A 17,573-nucleotide genomic window follows, 5' to 3' on the forward strand; every position below is an offset into this window, starting at 1 on the left:
CAAAAATGAGTGCTCTTCCCTAGCGATGTTTTGTACAAGCCAACCCAGGTACCCGAGCAGCCTGTCCCGGAGCAGCGATCCCGTTTCCTCAATGCATACGGGGCGTACTGCTGGCACTCAAAGGCAGTTGTTTCGAGCAGGGACAGCTTGCTCTCTTCAGAAAGTCACAGCTTCTCCTCGGACAAAAGTGTCCATGTGGCACGTCTCCAGCTGCAGAATTTCTATAATACTTTTTGTGTATTATATACATAAATACCTTGTGTGTTATGCACCTAAATACCTTGTGTATTATACACCTAAACAGACGTTTTGGGGAGACCTCTACCTTGGGGGAGGAGGGGAAGGTCCCCTTTGGTTGCACGACTTACCTTTCTCACTTCTGTATTAACAGACCCAATGAGGGAGAGAGCTTGAAACGGCAATTTAAAGAGCTGTACAAGACAGCAGAATCACACATCAAATTGGAGTGTAAGAGTCTCTTAACGTACTTTCATTATGGCAAATTCAGTCACCCCGCAAGGTCCAAACTGTTACTTTGCCCCCCTGCCCCCAAGTCAGCATATTGGGAAGGAAACGGGCATTGAAATCATCGTTAACATTACTACTCATTTGAGAAACCTTGTACCATGAGACAGCAACCTCCAGCACTGATGCCGAGGTAGCAAAAAAACCTGATTTTAATTGCAAGCAGCAGAGCGCTGCATAGGCAAGGCATGACCGGTGAAGGAACCAGCAACACCGCCTCACCACCTTTCAGTGGGCTTTACCACTATACCCGATTTATGACCTGAGAAAGAAAACAGTCGGGAAACATCAACTCTGACTCATACTAAAATACCACCCAACCCCCCAGGTATTCCTCATGCCTGGTAACAAACGTGTGTTGTGCAGAAATCTGCTACTGTAAACCCCAGTATCCAGATTTCATGGCTTGAGAAAGTTTGTTCCTCCATTTTATACAGTGACACAAAACCAGATTTTACTGTACAGACTTTACTGCGTAACATTCAAGGGCACATTACAAAAATCCCTCTGAGATCAACAGAAAACAGAACTTTAGCACCTCCGTGAACTTCACCAACAAAGCTTCATTTCATTTGAAATAAGATTCTCACCACTCTTTAAGTCCTTTTTGACAACCAAACTTTAAAAATCATTTTCCCCATTTATATTTTCAGACCAAAGAAGGAAAAAAAAGTAGTTACATACCCTGTCTCTCAAATCCCCCAAAAGGCGTATCATATTTTCAGTTCTCATGATATCTAATCAAGTCTACTTCATTACAGACAAGGCTAAAAAGCTCATCATGCTGCAACTGATTACAAACAAGATAGTGCCCACATCTGATAAAGACCTAATTGTCTGAATCGCCTACATTTATGCAGGCCGAATTTACTGCCATTTTGCACAAATTCAAAACTGACTGAGCCTGATGACCTTTTATACCTCTGTAATTAGTCTTCTGTGCCTTTACAACCAGAAAAGCAAGTTGCCCCTTTACTCTCCCTAATTCGGCACTCCATCTGTAAAGGGTAAACTTCACCATTTACTCAGCACCTACCAGTCAGAACAGTACACAGAAAAAAAAAAACAAACAAAAACCCACAAACTCCAACCTTTCAAAGTCATGTCTGGAAAGGCCCTTTTAAGATAAACATAAACATGCCGATTTCTAAAAGAAGAAATGGAAAAAGCAGGACAAGTTGGTGGACCCAAATTCAATAAGCAGCATTTTTATCATGCTTTTCTAAAAAAAGACGCTATGAAATAAGGATGCTGGCATAGACAAGCACTATAAAAAAACAGTCAAAAAACCCAAAGCAGAAACCAAAACCAGCAGTTTGTTAGTCCCTATCACTAACATCACAGCACAGTAGGAAAAGTATAAGGCGAATACATTGATTCTGCACTAGAATGTAACCAAGATTAATGATACAGTCATTTGACTGCGGAAAACATCCACTAGAATTTCATTTCGGTATACAATCAGGCTTTGCAACCCAATCCTACAGTTGCAAAAAATACTTCCTAATTACGAACGTAAGTTTAAAAAGATGAGTCGGGTCAATTCTACTGAAGTGAAGCTCCGGATCCAGCTCTCCGCTGCAGTCAGCAAGATGCACGTGATGCGTGTGATGATCTCCTCTCTTCTCCGCATCTCCCCAGGCTCCGGCCATGCTCCGGTGGGGCAGCCCCGGGGCTGGGGGGCATCAAGATGGGGGCAATCCTGGGGGCAGGGAGGATCCCATCCAGCCCCATAGACGTGTGTGTGTCTACATGGTGTAGCAGGTCGCTAACCATTTCCCCTTGGATTATGGGGGCTTCATTCTGCTCCCCGACCCTGTCTTCCAGCTCAGGGGGCTGGGTACCCCGGGAACAACTGCTCTTACTATTAAAGACTGAGGCAAAGGCGGCACTAAGAACCTCAGCCTTTTTCTCAGCCTTTGTCACTATGTTTCCCCCCGCATCCAAGAAAGGATGGAGATTCTCCTTAGCCCTCCTTTTGTTGCTAATGTATTTATAGAAACATTTTTTATTGTCTTTTACAGCAGTAGCCAGATTAAGTTCCAGCTGGGCTTTGGCCCTTCTAGTTTTCTCCCTGTATACCCTCACGACATCCCTGTAGTCCTCCTGAGCTGCCTGCCCCTGCTTCCAAAGGTCATAAACTCTCCTTTTTTTCCCCGAGTTCCAGCCAAAGCTTTCCATTCAGCCAGGCCAGTCTTCTTCCCCACCGGCTTATCTTTCAGCACATATGGACACCCTGCTCCCGCGCCTTGAAGATTTCCTCCTTGCATAACGTCCAGCCTTCCTGGACCGCTTTGCCCTTCGGGACTGCCTCCCGAGGGGCTCTGCCAACCAGGCCAGCCTGCCCTCCAGCAGTCCAAGGTGGCAGCTCTGCTGGCCCCCCTCCTTCCTTCTCCGAGAATCGAAAACTCTATCCTTTCGTGATCGCTGTGCCCAAGACACATCCAGCCATCCCATCACCCACAAGTCCTTCTCTGTTCACAAACAGCAGATCCAGCGGAACGCCTTCCCAAGCCGGGTGCCTCCCCAGCTGTGTCAGGAGAGTCTCTTCCACATGCTCCAGGAACCTCCCGGACTGTTTCCTCTCCGCTGGATTGTATTTCCAGTGGAGATCTGGTAAGGTGAAGTCAATGACTGTAACAGGGTCGGACTCTGTTACAGTGGCTGGCGTGCATAAACCCCCAATAGCGTTCAGGGACCTCCACCTGCAATGGGTGTGGGTGTGCAAGGGCACCCATGTAACAGGCATGGATGTGCAGGGACCCCATGCAACAGCAGATTGGTGATGTGCACACAGGTAGTGTGCAACAGGGTGCTGGTGTGCAGGGACTAGCACACAACAGCTTTATGGTGGGCAAGGACACCTGTGCAATGGGAAGCAGGTGTGCAAGGATGCCTGTGCCCCAGGCGTGCAAGGACCAGCGTGCAACGAGGCTGCTGGCGTGCAGCAAGGTGCCGGGATCGCTGCCCAACACAGCACTTGGAGTGCGGGCAAGTGTGCAACGGGGCGGGGGTGTGCCATGTGGTGTGCGAGGGGCTGCCTGTGGATCAGCGTGCAATGAGGTGCTGGGACACAGCTCTGTGCAGAGTGGGACAGCCACGTGCTGGTGCAACAGAAACCCCAGTGCACGCAGAAACTCCCCTGTGCACCAGGGACGATTGTGCAACACAAACACTGGTGTGCACAGAAACCTCTGTGAGCACCAGGGATGGTTGTGCAACAGAAACCCCGGTGCATGCAGAAACTCCCCCGTGCACCAAGGACAACTGTGCAACACAAACCCCAGCGTGCACAGAACTGCCCCCGTGCACCGGGGATGATTGTGCAAGCTCTGCACACCACTGCTCAGGACAATAAGGTTCCAGTGTGCAACTTGCACGCACACAGACCCCCGTGCCAGGCAGGGGGGCAGATCTGGAGCAGGTTCCCCCAAATAACTGTGCGGAGGGGGGTGGGGATCTGCAGAAACACCTTTTATTTGTTTTGTTTTTTAAAAAAAAAAAAAAAAGAGAGAATACACCTCCCCACACGCTTCCAACCCTCCCTGCCACCACAGAGGCAGTGGGGAACAGGCCATTTTGGGGGTCACCAGCCACCCGGGGGGGCCACTCACCCCATAGCAATGGGTCAGGGTGTCCCCACGTCCCCTCGTGGTCCCTTGGGGTGGGGGGGAGGAGGGGGGACGACACCTGTCACGGGACCCCATCACAGCTCGGGCACGGCATCGGCGGCGTCGGCCTGTCCCGGCGGGGCGGGCAGGCGGAGCTCGGCATCATGGCGGCTGAGGGCGAAGAGACGGCCGACAGCCAGCAGCGCCAGCAGTGCGACGGCCGCGCAGATGCCGAACATGCTCCTGGTGCCAGTCTGACGGTCGCTGTCGTGGAGAACCAGTAAACCCAGACAGGCCAGTAAGTTCAGGGGGAGGCGAAACCAGTTCATCACCCCCAGGCGATCCTTCTCTGGCACCACTTTCCGTCGGAGGAAACCCATGGCCGGGAAGTAGAGCCCACAGGAGAGTTCGATGAGGAGGAAGGCGAGGAAGGACTCGGTGGGGCTCTCCTGGCCGGGGTTGGTGGAGAAGGTGAGCATGAAGAGGGAGAAGAAGACCAGGAGGACGGCGAGGGAGAGGAGGTGGACGGGCTGGAGGTGGTACCTCTTGGAGACGGCCAGGTGGTAAAGCGAGGAGCCCAGAGTGCTGGCGGCCATGAAGCCGGAGAAGACGATGCCCAAGGGAGCACCGTGGGGATCCAAGACGGGGGTCCAGAGGAAGATGAAGATGTAGATGACACTTTCAAACAGAGCCTGGATGGTGCCCAGGAGAAGGACGCGCCGGTCAGAGAGGAGGCACTTCAAACCGTCGCCGCAGGTTTTGGAGAAAGCTCGTTTCTTCCCATAGTTTTCGTCCCAATTTTTCACGGCAAAGACCCCCGACAACACCAGGAGGGGGATGGAGACCATGAACGGAGCCACTGGGCCCAACCCTAACCACTCAGCGAAGAAATCGGCCACCCCCCCAGCCCCCACAGCAATGATGTTGTTCCAAAAAGCCGCCCGGGAGAAGGTGACAGCGATCCACTCGGTCGGAAAATCGTGCCGCTCCACGTGCTCGTGGACATACCATGCCTCGAAGGCGGAGAAGAGCAACGCTGTAGACAACCCCCCTAAAACCCTCCCCACCGCCAGCACCAAATAATCCCGGGAGAGTTTGACCAAACAACAAATCGAATAGGTCAAGGAGAAAAGGACGCAGGATTTCTTCCGACCCAATCGATCTACTAAGGAAGAGGAAACCAACCCAAAGAGGACGCTGGAGGCGAAGCCGCAGACGTAGAGGATGGCGATCTGTCCCTCCAGGAAGCGATAGTGCTGGTAGAGTTTGTAGAGGTAGGGTCCCTGCAGCCAGTCGGCGGCCAGTGCCAGCAGGTAGACACGGTAGTAGCCGCGCTGGAAGCGGCGGAAGGCCGGGTTGGCATGGTGGAGGGCGGCGGGGGGGCGGGAGCGGCAGGCGGCCAGCTCCAGCGCCAGGCAGGTGGCCAGGAGGAGGGCACAGGCGGAGTAGGAGGCGAGGAGCATGGCGCCGGGGAGATCATCGGCATCGCCGGGCCTGGGGGGAGCTGCAGAGGTCCTGCACGGGGAGGGGAATGGGGGACAGTGGGTCTGCGGGTGGGTGGTGGCTCCTAGGGGAAGGTCCCCCCCAATTAGCCCCCCAGCTCACCCCAAAAGGCACCTCTGGCTTCATCAGCCCCCCCAACACCCCCTCCCCCATCACCCTCCTGCCCCAGGCATCCCTCTCCCCACTGTGCAGCTCCCCCCACCTGCCTCAGGGCCCCCAGATCACCCCCCCCAGCACCTATACATCCCCCCTGGTCCTGCCCCATACATCCCCACAGCACAGCCCCCACAACCCCCCACCCCGTACGGCTCCACAGGCCCTCTCCTATCAGCCCCACAGCTCCAGACCCACAGGGCCCCTCTCGGATACCCCACAGCCCTGGGCCCCGCGGCCTGACATGCCCCCCCAGAGCCCCCCCCACACCCCCCAAATGCCCCTTATAAGTCCCCATACGGCCCTCATATGCCCTGTAGACCTCCATAGCCCTCCCCGACCCCACACACACCCACAGACCCTACAGCACCCCCCTCACAGCCCCATACGGTCTCCATAGGCCCCCCCCCTCACAGCCCCCACCCCATACAGGACCCATAGGCCTCACACACACCCCCGGCCCCATACGGGACCCACGGGCCGACAGCCTCCCCCGGCCCCACATGGGACCCACAGGCCCCACGGCCGCCCCACGGCCCCATACGGGACCCACAGGCCCCACAGCCCCCCCCGGCCCCGATACGGGACCCACGGGCCCCACATACCCCCCCCCCCCGGCCCATACGGGACCCACAGGCCCCACAGCCCCCCCCGGCCCCATACGGGCCCCATGGGCCCCACATACCCCCCCCCCGGCCCATACGGGACCCACAGGCCCCACATGCCCCCCCCCCGGCCCATACGGGACCCATAGGCCCCACATACCCCCCCCGACCCCATACGATCCCCACAGCCCCCCCGCCCCCCCCCCCACCTGCTCCTCAGCTGAGGCAGCGGCCGCGCGCGACAGCGCCTCAACTCACCCGCTTCCGCCAGGCGCCGGCCGCGGCCGCCGCGGGCGGCGCCATCTTGGCCCGCGTCACGTGACGCAGGCCCTCGCTCCCCCGCGCTGAACTTGCCCCTTCCTGTCACCTGCGCCCCCAACGGGGGGGGGGGGGCGGAGGGGGGCTATGGGGTGTCTATGGGGCGGCTATGGGGCCGCGCTGCCTATAGGGCCCTCCGTGAGGTGTCTGTGGGGCGCCTATGGGGCAGTGGGGCCCACGGGTCCCCTCACAGGGGGGACAGCGGTGCTTATAGGGCCCTCCGTGAGGTGCCTGTGGGGTGGGGGTGCCTATAGGGCCTCTCAGAGGGGTGCTGTCAGGTATCTATAGCGTGCCCACGGGGTAGTGGTATCTATGAGGGCTCGCACAGGTTCCCTATGGGGTGTTTTTAGGGTATGTGTGTAGGTGCTGTGACTATAGGGCCCTGTCAGTGGTGTCCATTGGTTGCTATAGGATGCTTATGGGGCAGCGGTCACTGTGTGTCTGTAGGTTGCCGGTGGGGCAGCAGTGGCTATATGGTTTTGTATGGGGTGTTTGTGGGGTATTTAGGGTGTCTGTGGGGCAGAAGTAGCTATAGGGGCCCTTGTGGCGTGTGTGGGGGTGTCTATAGGGTGTATAGGGGGTGGCAGTGCCTATAGGGCCTGTCACAGGGCATCTGTGGGGTGCCTATGGGCCAGTGGTGCCTATAGGGACCTGTATGGGGTGTCTGTGGGGTGCCTATAGAACCACAGAATTGTTTAGGTTGGAAAAGACCTTTAAGATCATCACGTCCAACCGTTAACCCAACACTGCCGAGTCCACCACTGAACCACGTCCCTAAGCGCCACGTCTGCATGTCTTGTCAATCCCTCCAGGGACGGTGACCCCACCACGTCCCTGGGCAGCCTGTTCCAGTGCTTGACAACCCTTTCGGTGAAGAAATTTTTCCTCATATCCGACCTAAAGTTCCCCTGGTGCAACTTGAGGCCGTTTCCTTTTGTCCTATTGCTTGTTACTCGGGAGGAGACCAACCCCCACCTCGCTACAACCTCCTTTCAGGTAGTTGTAGAGAGCCATGAGGTCTCCCCTCAGCCTCCTCTTCTCCAGGCTAAACAACCCCTGTTCCCTCAGCCGCTCCTCACAGGACTGGTGCTCTAGACCCGTCACCGGCTTCTTTGGACGCGCTGCAGCACCTCAGTGACTTTCTTGTCATGAGGGCCCAACATCGGACGCAGCGTTCGAGGTGCCGAGTACAGGAGGGCGATCCCTTCCCTAGTCCCGCTGGCCGCACCATTTCTGACACAAGCCAGGATGCTGCTGGCCACCGTGGCCACCCGGGCAAGCGGCCGGCTCATCTTCAGCCGGCTGTCGACCAACACCCCCGGCTCCTTCCCCGCCGGGCAGCTTTCCAGCCGCTCTTCCCAGTGCGCGGGGCTGTTGTGACCCAGGTGCAGGTCCCGGCCCTCAGCCCTGCCGAACCTCGCACCGCTGGCCTCGGCCCGTCGACCCGGCCTGCCCAGATCCCGCTGTGGAGCCTTCCGGCCCTCCGGCAGATCAACGCTCCCGCCCGGCCCGGTGTCGTCGGCAAACTGAGGGTGCACGGATCCCCTCCTCCAGATCGTCGATAACGATACTAAACAGAACCGGCCCCAGTACGGGCCCTGGGGAACACCAATCGTCACCGGCCGCCAGCGGGATCGAACTCCCTTCGCCGCCGCTCTGGGACCGGCCAGCCCGCCGGCCCTCGACCCAGACTTCGGAGCCGGTCGGCAACCTTCGGAGCCGCTCGGCGGCACCCGGCAGCGTTCGTTTCCGCTCGGCGCCGCTAGGTAGAGCCCGATCGCGCTCGGCGCCGCTCGGCAGGGCTCGGCGCCGCTCGGCCCGCCGTAGAGGCCGGCTGCAGGGCAGGGCAAGGCAGGGCAAGGCAGGGCAAGGCAGGGCAAGGCAGGGCAAGGCAGGGCAAGGCAGGGCAAGGCAGGGCAAGGCAGGGCAAGGCAAGGCAGTGACGGTCCCGGCAATGCACAGCATGGATGCACAGGGCTGTGCAGCATGGCTTGGCCCAGCATGGCACGGCCCAGTGCAGCACCTGGCTGTGGCACGTGGGCCGGCACAGCCATGCACGGATGCATTGAGTGCCCTGGTACAGCCACGCATGGCATGGCATGGCACAGCTGGGCTTGGCTGCGTTGCATGCCCTGGTATAGCCATGCACGGCTGCGTTGCATGCCGTGGTACAGCCATGCACGGCACGGCTCATTGCAGCCCTGCGCGGCTGCATTGCACGCCCTGGCACGGCACGGCCTCACCCAGCAAACGCCGGTGGCCTGCAAGGTGCCCTCCCGCGTGGGCCCAGCGCAGCTCATGCGAGGCCAGGCTGCCCGCGGCAGCGCTGAGCTGCTGCGCTTGCATGGGATTAGCTGGGGGGGGTCACAGGGGACAGCCCCCCCCGCACACGCTTGCACACCAGCACGTGAGGGCAAACCCACATGGCACCAGATTCTGCTCTGTGCCCCCCCCATGCACACTGCTGTCCGCATGCAACAGCCCCACTGCACGTGCAGCACGCCCCCCCATGCCACGGCAGCCCCACACTGCGGCGTGGCACCCACGGTCCCACGCAAATAGCCCCCCCATTGTGCAAACACCCCCAATTCCTGTGCCAATACCCCCCCATACCCCACGCATAGTGCAATTGCCCCAACCCCCGTGCAAGTGCCCCAACCCCTGTGCATCAGCCCTGGTCCTTCCGCAATTGCCCCCCGTGCAAACACCCCCTCGCCCTTGCACAACCCAGGGCTGGGGGCGGGGGGCAGCCCTGCCCATGCCTCAGTTTCCCCACGTTGCAGGGGGGGGCACCCCCATACTCACCACAGCTGCTGGGTGCCTGCCCAAGGGGTCACGGGGTGGGGGATGTGGGGGTGGGACACCCCGGGCACCCCTTCACTTGATGCTCAGCCGAGGGCGGCAGGCAGGGCAGCGAGGGGGGGGGCAGGCAGGGGTGCAGGAAGGGGGGCACCGGGGGGGGCAGCACCGGGAGGGGGGACAGCACGGTGGGAGAGGGGAGCAGCAGGGTGGGGGGCAGCAGGGTGGGGGGCGACAGGCTGGGGGGTGACACTGGGGGCAGCAGGGAGGGGGGCAGCAGAGGGGGTGACACTGAGAGTGACAGGGTGGGGGGTGACACTGCGGGCAGGCGGGTGGGGGGAAGGAGGGGGGGTGACAGGGTGGGGGGCAGCAGGGGGGGTGACAGGCAAGGGGGCAGCAGAGGGGGCAACAGGCAGGGGGGCAGGCAGGGGGGCAGCAGCAGGCCATGGGGAGCCCCCCGCGGCGGCGGGGCCGGGGTCCCGGCCAGCCCAGCCCCATGGCGGTGCCGCCCCCGGCCCCCCCCCGCCCGCCCGCCCGGGGGATTTACGGCCCAAAGCCGCTGAGCGGGGGCGGGCAGCGCACGTGGCAGCACCCATGGGTGCGGGGGCTGGGGCCGCCCTGCTGCCCCCTGCACCCCCCCCCCCCGCGGTGTGACCGGCCCCACGCGCGACACCCCGCGGGGCGGGGCCGGGCGGGGCGGGGCGGGGGCTTGTGCTGCCCCCTGGCGGGGAGCGGGAGCGTTGCGGCGTGTCCGGCCCCGCGACACGGGGGGACACGGGGGGACGGGCAGAGCGATGGGAGGGACATGGGGACGTGCGAGGGACACGTGGGGCTGCCGGGGACGTGGGGGAACACGGGGGGACACCGGGAGGTGGCACGGGGCGGGGGGGGGACGCCGGGGCCGTGGGGGAGCCCAGGCCATGGGGGACATGGGTGGGGGGACAAAGTGGGGTGGCCTGAAGGCCATGGGGTGACAGCGGGGGGGGACACAGGGTGCCCTGGGGGGCTGCGGGTGCGCCGGGGGTGGCACCGGGCTCTGCCACCCCTCGGGAGCGTGTGTGTGCGTGTGCGCCTGTCACACTAGGTGCAGCACACGCGTGCCAGCGTGTCACCACCCCGTGGCGTCCCAGCGGCTGCGTGTGTGTGCAGGGTTGACACGTGTGCCACCCTCCGCGTGCAAATGTGTCGGCCAGGGCCTGGCATGTGTGTGCAAGTGCATCACCCAGGACACGCCGTGCAGGTGTAAGCGTGTCACCCGGGACATGCCATACACATTGCAAGCGTGTCACCCAGGACATGCCATGTGTGTGCAAGCGTGTCACTTAGGACACGCCATGCACGTGCAAGTGTGTCACCCAGAATATGCCATGCGTGTGCAAAAGTGTCACCCAGGACGTGCCATGCAGGCATAAACATGTCACTCAGGACATGCCACGTGTGTGCAAGCGTGTCACCCAGGACACGCCACGCTCACGCACGGGCACCATCCCAGCCCCCACAGCCACGCGTGTCCCCATCCCCTTGAGGAGGTGGCAGAGCCGTGTCCTCGCCGTGCTGTGCCGTGTCCTCGCTGGTGTCGTCCTGCGGTTTGGGAAAAAATGCAGCGGGTTTCAGGGCGGCGTCACATGACGGAGTGTGCAGGGCCCGGACAGCGCACACGCACACGCACACGCACTCACGGCCACACCAGGTGAGCGGGGGTGGGGAGGGGTGGGGTCCCCGGGGGGGAGGGGGCTGCCGGGTGAATGTGAGCGGGGGGACGACGACATGAGCACACACACGTGTGTGTGCAGGAGCGTGTGTCCCGGGGGAGTGTGCGTGTGAGCACGGGAGTGGGGGTGGGGAGGAGTGGGCGTGTGAGTGGGTGGGTGTGAGCACGTGGGAGGGCGTGGCTGCGTCCCAGTCAGGCGTGGGCGTGCAAACGTGGGTGCCAGCCTGTGCACGTGTGTGCGCAAGCATGTAAGCGTGTAAGGCAGCGCCCAAGTGTGTGTGCACACATGCGTGTGCACGCGTGTGAGCACGAGCGTGTCTGAGTGTCTGAGCGCGCCCACGGGTGCACTAGCGTGTGCGTGCGTTCGCGGCTGTGTGCACACGTGCGTCTGCCTGCACCAGCGTGTGCAAGGCAACGCGTGCAAGCGTGTACCCCTGTGTGTGGCTGTGACCCCCACCCGGGGACACGCCCTGCACACACACACACGCGTGTCCCACACCCCGGCACACGCGTGTGCCCCCCTCCCCCGCCTCCGTGCCTCAGTTTCCCCAGGGCGCGGGAGCCGCCGGCCGGGAGGGAGGAGGAAGAGGAGGGGGAGGGGGAGGGGAGAGGAAGGAGGCGGGGGGAAGGGGGGAGGCCCCGCAGCCGATGGGGTCATGGAAAAAGGTTTTGGGTGGAAAAATCCTCCCCCCGCTGCTCAATGGCGGCTTTGTTCGGCCCGGGGGCCCCGCGGCAGCAGCCCCCGCCCCGCCCCCCGGGGGTGTGTCCCCCCGCGTCACCCCCCTTCGCCCCCCCCCGTGTCCCGTCCCCCGTCCCGTCCCCCCCCCCGCCCCGTGCCTCAGTTTCCCCGCCGGGGCGTGGGTTGGCACACGCTGGGAGATGGCGCGGGGGGGGGGCGGGCTGGGGAGCGCCGGGCAGCGTGTGCAAGGGTGGGCAGTGGTGTGCAAGGGTGTGCAAGGGCGTGCAAGGGCATCGAACACTGTGCAAAGGAGTAAAATGCCGTGCAAAACCGGTGCAAAGCCGTGGCACGCTGGGCAACGCTTCACCATCCGTGCAAAGCCGTGCAATCCCGTGCAAAGCTATGGAATGCCGTGCAAGACAGCACAAGGCAGTGCAATGCCGTGCAAAGCCGTGCAATGCCACAGCACGCTGAGCAATGCCGCGCCACGCCGTAGGATGCACTGCAAAGCCGTGCAAAGTCGTGCAAAGCCGCGGTGCGCTGTGCTGTGCAGCGCCGTGCCGTGCAACGGCGTGGCACAGCGTGTGGTGCCGTGCGACGGCATGGCACGCTGGGCAGTGCTGTGGCATGGTGTGCAATGCTGCTCCACCCTGCGCGAAGCCGTGCAATCCCGTGCAAAGCCTGTGCGAAGCCTGTGCAAAGCCATGCAACGAAACGCAACGCCAGGCAAAGCTGTGCGATGCCGTGCGAGCCGTGCAGTGCCCTGCAAAACCGCACAAGGCTTTGCAAAGCTGTGCAATGCCGTGCAAACTGTGCAGTGCTGTGCAAACTGTGCAAGGTCCGTGCGAAGCCATGCAATGCTGTGTGATGCCATGCGATGCCATGCAATGCCGTGCGATGCCGTGCGATGCCGTGCGATGCCGTGCAGCATCGTGCCATGCAAACAAGGTGCCTCCCCAGGCGGGGAACCCCCTGACGAAGGTTTCCACCGAGTGCCCGGCTCAGATTGAGCCTCACGGGGGGGGGGGGGACCCCGCTCCCCACGGGGACCCACCGCCGGCCCCCACCGTCCTGCACCCACGGGGCCCTGCCAGGCCGGGTGCTGGCGTGGGTGGGGGTGGCGCACCCCGGGCGGGGGTGTGGGTGCAGCTGGGGGGTGGTGGGGCAGGAATGCGGCTGGGCGGGTGCTGCCTGCACAGGCCTCGCACACCCTCGCACGCCTGCGCACGTGGGGACACGCCAGCTGCCGTGGGGCACGGCAAGGGTGGGCACGCACGTGCGCGATCGCACACGCAGTCGTGCGTGCCGTCACGGTCACGCTTGGTCACACACACGCGTGCATGGTCTTGCGCACTCGTTCATTCCTATACACACTCGTGCACGCTCACACGTGCTTGTGCATGCTTGTACACACTCATGCATGCCCACGCACACTCACGCGAGCTCACACACAGCTGTGCACACTCATGCGTGCCCATACACACCTGTGCACGCTCACACACATTTGTGCACACTCACACCCGCTTGCGCACACTCACGCACGCTTTTCCACGCCCGTAGACACTCGTGCACGCTCACTCATGCTTGCGCATGCTCACCCCCACTCGCGAACATCCATGCCCACTCGTGCATGCTCACACCCACCTGTGCACACTCACACTCACCCCCTTCCCGGTGGCAGATGCTCCGGGTGCCCCCGGCCCCGCGGGAGGGACCCAGGCGTCCGGGAAGCACCCGTGGGTGGGGGGGGGGGGGCAGGGAGGTGCCTGCCTGCCCCCAGGCCCTGCCTGCTCCTGCCTGGCCTGCCCCAGCCTGCCAGGCCTGCTCTGCCCTGCCTGCCCCTGCCTGTGCCACGGCCATCCCTGCCCGTCCCTGTCCCTGCCCGTCCTGGCTGTGCCATGCGCCGGCCTCTGTCCGCCACGGCCGTCCCTGTCCCCTGCCTTGTCCCCTGCCTGTCCCTGCCTGTCCCTGTCCCTGCCTGCACCCTGTCAGTCCCTGCCTGCCCTCCCCACCCTGCCTGCCCCTGCCACGTCCATCCCTGCCCGTCCTGCCCGTGCCATGGGGGTCCCTGCCCATCCTGCCTGCCCCTGCCAGCCCCTGCCCAGCCCTGCCTGCCCGAGGCCCCCCCCCGCACGGTGCTGGTGCCCCCGGCACACCTGACCCCCCCCCCCCGCGCACGGGGACACGCGTGAGTTGGCGTGACGCCCGGTGTCCCGTGAGGCCCCACGAGCGCCGCGGGGCTTTGGTGCGGCGCCCGCCGTCCCACGATGCTCCGGGGCGCGGGTTGGCGTGACCCACGGGGGGGGCAGGGGCACACGCGAGTGCATGGGGGCCTGTGCCAGCCCCGGCCCAGCCTGCAGCCCGCAGGGCATCGCACGCACCTGGTGTGCAAACTCCTCGCACAAGCACGTGCACGGGGACGCTGGTCCTGGGCGTGAACACGCTGCTCACAATGGCCGTGCGAGCCTGGCGCTAACCCCCTCCCCGTGCAACACTTGCACAGAAACCCCCACCCCGTGCAAGCCTTGCACCAACCCCTTGTGCCAGCCTTGCACCACCCCCCCGTGCAAGCCTTGCACGGAACCCCCCCCCCCCGGACCCCCTTGCACACCCCCGTGCCCCCTTGCACGGCTCCCCGCTGCCCGGCCCCTCCGGCGTGGCCCCGTGCGAGGGCCGTGCGAGGGTGTGCGAGGGCCGTGCGAGGCCGCCAGCAGCCGGCTGGGACAGGGGGGGCTCAGCTGCTGGTTTTAATTACCCGCGGGCGGCCCGGGGCTAATTGGGACCTTTTGGCTGCGGCGAGGGAGGGGGAGGGGGGGCGCGGGGGGGGGCCCTTTCGGGGGCCACCACGTGGCACCGGGGGCAGGAGCGGGTCCCCCTCCCGGAGGGCCCCCGGGGATGGGCACACGCGTGGGGCACAGGGGTGGGCCCGGGGGGGGGACACGAATGAGGGGGCATGGGGTGGCACTGGGGACACGCATGGGGGGACGTGGGGTGGCACAGGGGGGTGGGATGAGGGAACACGGGGGGGGACACATGGGGGGACGTGGGGGTGGCACAGGGGGACACACATGGGGGGGACACAGAGGGGGACACGGGGTGGCTGGAGGGTGACACAGGAGGACACCCATGGGGGACACGGGTGGCACGGGGGGAGATGGAGGTGATAGGGGGCACAGGGGGGGACATGAAGGTGTCCCCACTGCTTTGGTCACCCTGGTTGGGTGCTGGGGGGGTGACATGGGGACTGGGGAGGGGGACGAGGGGACTGGGGGGGGCTGGGGAGGGGGTGACACGAGGCCTGGGGGGACACGGGATGGAACTGGGGGGAGTGGGGAGGGAGGTGACCTGAGGACTGGGGGGGATTGGGAGGACCGGGAGGGACTGTGGGAAGTGACACGGGGAGTAGGAGAACTGGGAGGGACTGGGAGGTGACACGGGGACTGGGAGTACTGGAGGGACTGGGGGAGGTGACACGGGGGCTGAGGGCGGGGCTGGGGGCAGGTCAGGGCACCCCCTCCCTCCGGGGTGGGTGTGTGTGGGGTGTGGCACCGTGTGACCCTGTGTGACACGTTGCGTGTGACACTGTGCCTGTGGCACTGTGTGTGTGACACTGGGTGCGTGTGACACTGGGTGTGTGACACTGGGTGCGTGACACTGTGTGTGTGACACCGTGTGTGTGACACTGCCTGTGATGACACTCTGTGCCCATGGCACTGCGTGTGTGTGTGTGACACTGTATATATGGCACTGTGTGTGTGACACCGCATGTGTGTGACACTGCGTGTGTGACACCGTGTGTGTGTGACACTGTGTGTGCGTGACACCGTGTGTGTGTGTGTAACACCGTGTGTGTGACAACCGTGTGTGTGTGACACCGTGTGTGTGTGTAACACCGTGTGTGTGACACCGTGTGTGTGTGACACCGTGTGTGTGACACTGCCTGTGATGACACTCTGTGCCCATGGCACTGCGTGTGTGTGTGTGACACCGTGTGTGTGTGATGTTGTGTGTGTGTGACACCATGTGTGTAACGCTGTGTGTGTGACACTGCATCTGTGTGTGACACTGGGTGCGTGACACTGTGTGTGTGTGACACCGTGTGTGTGACACTGTGCCTGTGATGACACTCTGTGCCCATGGCACTGCGTGTGTGTGTGTGACACTGTATGTGACACTGCGTGTGTGACACCGCATGTGTGTGACACCGTGTGTGCGTGTGACACTGTGTGTGCGTGACACCGCGTGTGCGTGTGACACCGCGTGTGCGTGACGCGGCGCCGGTGACACGGCGCGCCTCCGGGTCCCCCCCGCGTCCCCCCCACCGGCGCGTGTGCCCGCCCGGCCCCGCCCCGGCCCCGCCCCCTCTCCCCCCCCGCCCCGCCCCCGCCCCGCCCCGCCCCGGTCGCTGGGCCGCGGGGCCGGGCCGGGCCGCGCCGCACCCGCCGGGGCCGGGGCCGGGGCCGGATCGGGGCCGGGATCGGGGCCGGGGCCGGGGCCGGTGGGTGGCCCGCCCCGCCGCCCATGTACGACTGCCTGGAGGCGCTGGCGGGGCCGCGGCGGCTGCACGACGTGACCAACCGCGGGGCCTGCGCCCTGCGCAAGGCGGGGTACGGGCCGCGCTGCGGGGGCCCTGCCGCCCTTCGCCTGGCCGCCGCCCGCCCGCCGCGGTACGGGGGGGGGGGGGTGAGTGTGAGCGTGTGCGGGGGTGTCCGGGACCCGGTGCGGGTCCCAGCCAGCGGGAGCGGGGCCGGGGGGGGGGCCGGAGTGTGTGAGCGTGAGTGTGGGGGGGGGGGGAGTGTGCGCGCGTGTCTGCGACCCCACGGGAGGGGGTGAGTGTGAGGGGGGAGGTGAGTGTGTAACTGCGGGTGTGTAAGTGTGAGTGTGTGTGTGTAAGCGTGAGTGTAAGCGCGAGTGAGTGTGTGCCAGTGACGCGCGGGGGGTGTGGAAAGTTGGGTGTGTGACGCGCGGGGGTGTGGAGGGGGGGGTTGCGTGTGCCTGTGGGGTGTGTGTAAAGGGGGGGGGGGTTGGACCCCCCCCCCCCATCCCGGTAGCACCCAGCCCAGGAGGGACCCGGGGGGTGGGGTCACACTGGTTTGGGGGGGTGGCACGAGGGACCCGGGGGGGGGGGACAGGGACGGGGACCGCTTTTGGGGGGGGGCCACGGGGATCGGGACCCGGTTTGGGGGGGGCAGCAGTAGGGGACCCGGTTTGGGGGGGGGACACAGGGACGTGGACCCCATTCGGGGACACCACAAAGGACCCCCTTGGGGGGGGGTTGAACCCGATTTGGGGTCCTGGACCCATTTGGGGGGCAGCAGTAAGGACCCGCTTTGGGGCCGGACACCCCATGGGGCCGGGGGGGGGCCCACGGGGGCAGCCGCAGCCCCCCCCGCGCCCCGTGGAAATTTGGGCACAAACAGGCTGGGGGGGAGGGCACACGGGGGGGGTCCCGCCAGCTTCGGGGAGAGGGGCTGGCGATGCAGCGGGACCCCCCCCCAGGCCCCCCCCCATCCCGTCCCGGTGCCCGCAGGCGGGGCTCCCCCCCACCCCCCCCCGTGCCCCCCCCCTTCCCAGCTCCCCGGCCCAACTGGTTCCAGTCCGGGGCTGCCGCACCCGCCCAGCGCCGCTGCCAATGTGGCACTTAACCCCTGCGGGGCCGCCCCAAAACC

At 63.9% G+C, this 17,573-nt stretch overlaps 2 protein-coding genes across 4 annotated transcripts in view; both read right to left on the reverse strand.

Annotated features, from left to right (window-relative positions):
• The window catches only part of EIF4B (eukaryotic translation initiation factor 4B), a 149,082-nt gene that overhangs the window by 61,550 nt on the left and 69,959 nt on the right, over nt 1-17,573 (reverse strand).
• On the reverse strand, nt 1,119-9,545 carry MFSD5 (major facilitator superfamily domain containing 5). Of its 3 annotated transcripts, none has more exons than XM_052809261.1 (2): nt 9,521-9,545; nt 1,119-5,651 (listed from the first exon to the last, which is right to left on the reverse strand). In XM_052809261.1, exon 2 carries the CDS (start codon nt 5,597-5,599, stop codon nt 4,232-4,234), a length of 1,368 nt encoding a protein of 455 aa, XP_052665221.1. In that variant the 5' UTR covers nt 5,600-5,651; nt 9,521-9,545; the 3' UTR covers nt 1,119-4,231. The 3 variants fall into 3 exon arrangements, with proteins under 3 accessions (XP_052665221.1, XP_052665220.1, XP_052665222.1); XM_052809260.1 differs by lacking the exon at nt 9,521-9,545 and adding an exon at nt 6,656-6,774; XM_052809262.1 differs by lacking the exon at nt 9,521-9,545 and adding an exon at nt 6,607-6,631.

Source organism: Harpia harpyja, chromosome 15, assembly GCF_026419915.1.
Source record: "Harpia harpyja isolate bHarHar1 chromosome 15, bHarHar1 primary haplotype, whole genome shotgun sequence".
Lineage (NCBI taxonomy): Eukaryota > Metazoa > Chordata > Aves > Accipitriformes > Accipitridae > Harpia > Harpia harpyja.